General features: G+C 33.0%; 1 protein-coding gene across 1 annotated transcript in view; it reads left to right on the top strand.

Moving 5' to 3' along the window:
- The window catches only part of LOC107660700 (unconventional myosin-VIIa-like), a 44,231-nt gene extending 37,925 nt beyond the window's left edge, over positions 1–6,306 (top strand). The window contains exons 37-46 of the mRNA XM_016450091.1: positions 978–1,083; positions 1,990–2,103; positions 2,248–2,335; positions 3,338–3,444; positions 3,568–3,753; positions 3,854–3,970; positions 4,125–4,208; positions 5,149–5,268; positions 5,366–5,476; positions 5,645–6,306. Of these exons, the coding sequence (XP_016305577.1) occupies positions 978–1,083; positions 1,990–2,103; positions 2,248–2,335; positions 3,338–3,444; positions 3,568–3,753; positions 3,854–3,970; positions 4,125–4,208; positions 5,149–5,268; positions 5,366–5,458 (1,015 nt within the window). The 3' untranslated portion in view covers positions 5,459–5,476; positions 5,645–6,306. The remainder of the gene's footprint in view (positions 1–977; positions 1,084–1,989; positions 2,104–2,247; positions 2,336–3,337; positions 3,445–3,567; positions 3,754–3,853; positions 3,971–4,124; positions 4,209–5,148; positions 5,269–5,365; positions 5,477–5,644) is intronic.
- The last annotated feature ends 1,185 nt before the right edge of the window (positions 6,307–7,491 follow it).

Raw genomic sequence — 7,491 nt, 5'->3', positions numbered from 1 at the left:
TTTTATAAGTTAAAGAATAACCGATGTATATTTGACATTTGAGGCTTAATACTATAGAAAAGCACTAAAGGGTTTTCAGCTTGTTTATTTTCATATAAAAATACGGCATGCAGTTACATCAAACAATGGTATAAACATCATTCAATGTAAATTGTGATAATCGTAATTAATAATCGCAATTACAATTTCAAGGGAATAATCGACAATTATGATTTTTGTCATAATCGTGCAGCCCTATTATGAGTGGAAAACTTAAAGCCCAGAGTTTCTGACTGGACCTGTCAGTGTCATTTACAGTAAAACTAGCTAAGTTACCTATACAAAATACAATAGTATTGTACAATTATGATAGAATGTGTAATGATTTGATTTGCAATGGCATCTTAAATAAACAAAAAAATGTAAAACATGTAGCTCAAAGGAAAGCATGGCACTAGCAACACCAGGATCATGGGTTCGATTCCAAGGGAATGCATGAACTGATAAAATGTATACCTCAAATACAGTGCAAGTTGCAAAAAGATTTGCAAAAGCAAATGCATAAATCTAAACATGAAAAAAGTAAAAACACTCCTTCTGTGCATTCTTTGTTCTTCCTTTTGTAGATTTGTTTTAGTTTATTTTTAATGAAGAGATTGTACCACCATCTTGCACCAAACAAAGTGACTTTCTGTCACTTCCGATGTTGTAATTACGACTCACCAGCTTGGGCTTGAATGCACCAGTGCTCCTGAAATGACTCTGTTCCTGAAGTGGAATTACTCATATCCTCTGTCTGAACCGCTGGATGCTCATAATCAAGCAGTTTGGTTTTGACGTCATGTCCTCTTTATCTCTTTCACCCTGTTTTTCTGTTCTTTGAATGTCACTCCATTCTGAGCTCTCAGTCAGGAGGACTCTTTAGTCGTGATGTTGTGAATGTGAGTGTTACAGTATGAATGGCTCATCATGGACGCCGTATGTTTGCTTGTGTGCAGGAGCGGTTCCCGCAAGTATCCGCCGCACCTTGTGGAGGTGGAGGCTATTCAGCACAAGACCACACAGATCTTTCACAAAGTCTACTTCCCCGACGACACTGATGAGGTGAGACAGACCTGCCTATGCTTATGACTCATCAAACATATGGAGAGCTTGTTTATTTGTACAGTAATGTGATTCGGAGGTGACACTGATATAGTGAGCTTCAACAAAGACATTTTTATGAATGTATTTATTTTGTTAGAACGATAAAACTTGAAATAAAATGAATTAAAGTAGATATAACTTTAAGTAGGTTTCAACTAAAATGAAAACCATAAATAAAACATCTTCATTACTTGAAATAAAATAAACATTAAATGAAATAAAGTATAAACATTTTTAACTTGTTTTACTTCGTTCTGAAATAACGAACACTAAATAAACTAATAAATAAAAATTCATAAAAACTACATTTAAAAATAACTATAAAATGACAAAAACACAACAAAATAACTAAAACTATAACTAAAATTAAAGTGAAAAAATAAAATCTAATTCAAAATACTAACAGAAACTGTAATTGTATATCAATGATACTGAAATAATATTGAATAAAAGCTTCACATTTCTACTTTTAAATCCTCCCAGAATATGCCCTTAAATGGATAAAATAAAATAAAATTAAAGTAAATTAATAAGAATGAATTGAAAAAATTTTATTTCAGCTAGTTAGGCAGCATTTCTCATTTTCACTTAGGTTAACATGAAGTACCAAAATAACTAGAACTAAATAAACTAAAACTAATACGTAAAAATTAATAAAAACTATATAGACATATCTTTTTTTAAATTAATAGAAATGACAAAAACAGAAAATATAAAAATAAAATCTAATTCAAAATATTACCTGAAACTATTATAACATCAGTGTTGCTAGAATAACACTGAATAAAGCTTCACATTTCTGAATTTTCAACCCTCCCAGAATATTCCTTGAAATTAATTTGGGATTCCCGCTGTGTGTTTCAGGCGTTTGAGGTGGAGTCCAGCACGAAGGCCAAAGACTTCTGTCTGAACATCTCCGGCAGACTGCTGCTCAAATCACCCGACGGCTTCAGTCTGTTTGTCAAGATCTCTGATAAGGTAAAAATCACACAGTGAGCCAGAGCATCGTCTTTGGGCAATGGGATTTTGACAATCTAGCACATCTTTCTGGACCTAACCCAAGCTTATGGGGTTAGAATAATATGGGATTCCTGTTATTTTGTCTGTGTTTTTGTGTTGTAGGTGATAAGTGTACCTGAGGGTGATTTCTTCTTCGACTTTGTCCGCCATTTGACAGACTGGATCAAGAAAGCGAGACCCGCTAAAGATGGTACAGCTGTGAATTTTACTGCACATTTACTGTAGGGTTTACTCTATTCATCTCTCATGTACACTGGCAAAACATTACCATGGCATTTTCTTTTTATGACATTCTTTGGATGTCAGTACCATGATACACTAGTATTTGGTAAGGATTGGTAACATTCTTTAAAGTTTTTGAAGATGACATTTTTATGCTCATCAAGGCTGCGTTTATTTGATAGTAAAAATAGGGAAAAAATGTAAAAGCTGTATTTTCAGCATCATGGCTCCAGTCTTCAGTGTCACATGATCTTCAGAAATCATTCTAATATGCTGATTTGCTGCTCAAGAAACATTTCTGATTATTAGCAATGCTGAAAACAGTTGTGCTGCTTCATATTTTTGTGGAAACTGTGATACATTTTATTTTTCAGGATTTGTTTGACATTTTTAAATAGAAAGTTTATTTAAAAAACAACATTTGTTTAAAATAGAAATCCTTAGTAACCTTATAAATGTCTTTACTGCCACTTTTGATCAATTTAATGCATCCTTGCTGAATAAAAGTATTAATTAATAAAGCTGAATAAAGTATAAATACTGACCCAGAGTAAATCACTTAATCCACTGCAAGTATTATTTTATTTTATTTTATTTTATTTTATTTTATTTTATTTTATTTTATTTTATTTTATTTTATTTTATTTTATTTTATTTTATTTTATTTTATTTTATTTTATTTTATTTTATTTTATTTTATTTTATTTTATTTTATTTTATTTTATTTTATTTTATTTTATTTTATTTTATTTTATTTTATTTTATTTTATTTTATTTTATTTTATTTTATTTTATTTTATTTTATTTTATTTTATTTTATTTTATTTTATTTTATTTTATTTTATTTTATTTTATTTTATTTTATTTTATTTTATTTTATTTTATTTTATTTTATTTTATGCAATGCAATGCAATGCAATGCAATGCAATGCAAAGGGTACAAAGTAATGGCTCTAACTCTGATGTTCAGGTATAGTGCCTTCATTGACCTACCAGGTGTTTTTCATGAAGAAGTTGTGGACGACCACCGTTCCAGGCAAAGACTCCTTCGCAGACTCCATCTTCCACTATTATCAGGTGAGCTGCATCTATATAGTACATCACGAAACTATGAATGAACCATGGTTAAAACCCTGTACTGTATCAAATACAGCATATCACATCAGCCTATCTTCATAATCTACATGTGTGTGTGTGTAGGAACTTCCCAAGTATCTGCGTGGATATCATAAATGCTCCAGAGAAGAGGTTTTCCAGCTCGGCGCTCTGATCTACCGGGTCAAATTCGAGGATGACAAATCCCACTTTCCCAGCATTCCCAAGATGCTGAAGGAGCTGATTCCTCAGGACCTGATTCGCCAGCTCTCGCCCGACGACTGGAAAAGGGTTTGTGTCACACTTGCAATGATCTCAGCTGTGTGTGTCCTTCACATACTGATCCTTGTAGTTGCATTGACACAGTGTACATCATCTTTATGATCTGCAGTCGATTGTGGCGTACTTCAACAGACATGCTGGGAAATCAAGGGAGGAAGCCAAGCTGATGTTTCTGAAGATCATTTTCAAATGGCCCACGTTTGGCTCTGCCTTCTTTGAAGTGAAGGTACTGTCACTGTGCTATTCGGCAAACTGCCACTTTTCTACTTGCTATTTATGATTGCAGAGTTCTTAGAGCTCAATTTCATTTAAAATTTTTCTCTGGATGGACCGATCTGTCTTGTTGAATTTTTTATTTTTTTTCATTGATCCCAATGCAGCAAACCACGGAGCCACACTTCCCTGAGATCCTGTTGATAGCTATCAATAAATATGGAGTCAGTCTGATCGACCCCAAGAACAAGGTGAGTTTTCTTTCTTTTTCTTGCTTTTTACTAAAGTTTCATAATGCAACGACCGTATTTTCCTTTTTTTTTTCATCTGAAATGCACTGCAAATTATATTACAATCCGACTTATATAAGGCAGTTAATGTCAAGCACACAAACACATGCATTCGTTTCAGTAGTTTTAGTTTCACTAGTTTGAATACATTTTTTAAAATAAATGTATTTATGCTTGGTGTTTATAGTATATGTAGTTTAATGGCATTATAATTTATGTTTGTTTAATACAATTTCTAATTTTTTATTCTTGTTCAGTTTTGAATACTGTTAAATGTAAAGGATTTGTTGTGGAGTGAGGGAAACTAAAATACATGTTTATAGCGTTTTGTTTTATTGTTGCATATTTTATATTCTTTCTGAATGGTTTTTAAAAATATTTAAAATTAGTTATTTATTTTGCATTTTAATTTAAAGTTTTAGTAATTTTTTGTGTTTTTTTTTTTGTTCTTTTTATTAGTCATTATTTATTTTTAGTTATTTTAAAATATAAATGAACATGAGAAATGTTGCTTTGGCAAGTATAGCTGAAATAAAAAAAAATAGGAATAAATCATAATGCATTGCAGTCAAACTCAGTGTAATTTTATTTTAGTATAATTTATATCATATAGTATTTAATAATATTTTGAATTCATATTTAGCTTTTATTATTATATTTTCAGTTTTAATTTTAGGTTAATTTTTATTACGTGTTTAATTTTTTTTATATTTCAGGCAATGTTTATTTAAAGTATGTTTTATGGTTTTAGTTTTAGTTTTAGTTAACTGTAATAGCCCTGTTCTGAATATACTAATACAATGTTACTTATACATCGACGCGACTGTTTTTTTTTCTCAGCGATGAAATATTGATCCCAGTGTGCAGTGATGTTTCTGTTTTCTCTGTTCTCGATCCGCAGGATATTTTAACCACGTATCCCTTCACTAAGATTTCCAACTGGAGCAGCGGGAACACGTACTTCCACATCACTATCGGCAACCTGGTTCAGGGCAGCAAGCTTCTGTGCGAGACGTCACTGGTGAGAGAAAAACTCACTTTCATCAGGTTTATATGAATGATTTAATGAAAGAAAAATGGCCATTTGTGCATTTACTTCCCTTGTTTCTTCATAACAGGGCTACAAAATGGATGACCTGTTGACGTCCTACATCAGCCAGATGCTGACCACCATGAGCAAGCAGCGGAATTCACGCGGCCACAGCAAGTGAACGTTTGATTGGCGTGAGGCGGCGGAAAGAAAAATGGCCATTTGTGCATTTACTTCCCTTGTTTCTTCATAACAGGGCTACAAAATGGATGACCTGTTGACGTCCTACATCAGCCAGATGCTGACCACCATGAGCAAGCAGCGGAATTCACGCGGCCACAGCAAGTGAACGTTTGATTGGCGTGAGGCGGCGGAGCTGGTGCGTCTGCTGCGGCCTATTGGTCGGCCGTGCAGCTGGGGGCGGGCCTTCGCGTCCCAGCTGTGGCGAATGAGCCGCACCCCCTCTGCCAGCTCCCAGGGCTCCATGTGTCCCGATGAAGACTCTTCATCTGCCTCCAGTGAGGATGACTACCTCTGAGGAAAGCTCCTGTCTCCGTCTCCTGTTAGGAAATGGCATGTGAAGAACTGGATTTGTGTTTTATTGTTGGATGATTTGCTCTAGAATATGTATTACATGTTTTAATGCACAATTTAGATACCATTTACTACGTTTTGTCAAATTCAACCGAGTAGATTATGAACTGGAATGGCTTTGCTACATGCATCCTGAAGCATTATTTATGTGGTTAAAAAAGAAAAATACTTGCATGAGTTTCTGGAGGGTTGTGAATGAATCTTTTTAATGGCAGCAAAAAAATAACTTTTATAATCGTTCAAATGTTAGTTTGTGTTCCATTTGAGAATTCTGTGATTTCAATTTATTTGATTCACTTTTTTAAAGTTACACTGCAGGCCTTAATTTCAATTTTTTTTTTTTTTTGAAGACTAGTAACCGTTTTTACATGCATCTTAAAGGAATAGCCTAAAAATGAACATTTTATGAAAAAGTGTACTCATCCTCACACCGTCCAAGATGTAGATGTTTGTTTAGCACTGAAATTTGAAATTTAGCACTATATCACTTGCTCACCAATGGAAGTGAATGGGTGCCGTCAGAATGAGAGTCCAAACAGCTGATAAAAACATCACAAAATGTAATTTTTTGGGTGAACTAGTCCTTTAATTGTTACATGATCAACATTCATCTCTTGATCTGCCACTATAACCTCATTTCCGTGAGTCCTGAGTCTATTAAATACATGTTTTGTGTATTTTGTAAATGAAAGGAGACAAAAAAGATAGATACATGGCCTTATTTAAAAAAAAAAAAATGTATTTACATAAAGATGAACCATAGAAACCTGTCAATAACATGTTTAGGTCATATTTCACCCTGAGGAAAAATTATTTTTGCATAGAGGAAAATGAAACCTGTTTTTGTAGCGTTCATGCATCGCAGAAGTATTTGTTGCACTGCCTTTAATGTACGATTTAAAAACATTAGAATGTAACAGTGTTTGGGATTGAATTTAATAATTTAATTAATTGTAAAGACCATAAAATGTTCAGATGCACTAGGCCAAATTGAGATCTTAAAAACAGGATTCACATTCTTAATGTACATTTAATAATTTTTTATTGCTTTTTGAAATGATTTTGGGGTGAAATGTGACCTTGACATGTTTTGTTGACTAATAGATATGCTAGATGTCCTTGAAGTTATCAAGTTTTGAACGACTGTTGTCGCTTGTGTATATTGGAGCAGTAGGTTTGCTCTTTTTATTAATTCATGGCCTTTATTTGCACCAAATATGTACTTCAACACAATTATTTGACTGACTTACTGTAACATCAGACACTAACCTGAACGCATCCGTTTCTTGTGTTTTGTGTGCTAATTCATTTAAGAACAAAGTTCTGACTACTGTTATTTAGCCACTCTTTTATGCAAAGGCACCATATTAGTTAACATTTTATATAAAATGTTCCTGTAAAAAGTGTAACAGTACATCAATGAAAATTAAACGTGTTCAACACATTTTTGTGACGTGATACTCTCATTGTAACATCAAATCTTTTGTTATGATACGTATCGAGGCATATATTGACTCTGCTAAAAATATTTTTATTTAGGCTATTAGATGATATAGAGTAACAAAAAACATTGATCAGAATATCATCAGTTTACAGACACAAGTTGCATTAAGACAGATT

This window comes from Sinocyclocheilus anshuiensis, unplaced genomic scaffold (genome assembly GCF_001515605.1).
Source record: "Sinocyclocheilus anshuiensis isolate Anshui unplaced genomic scaffold, SAMN03320099.WGS_v1.1 scaffold948, whole genome shotgun sequence".
In the NCBI taxonomy this organism is placed as follows: Eukaryota; Metazoa; Chordata; class Actinopteri; order Cypriniformes; family Cyprinidae; genus Sinocyclocheilus; species Sinocyclocheilus anshuiensis.
Note: the sequence above shows the minus strand (reverse complement) of the source record. Positions and strands in the feature narration are given on the sequence as shown.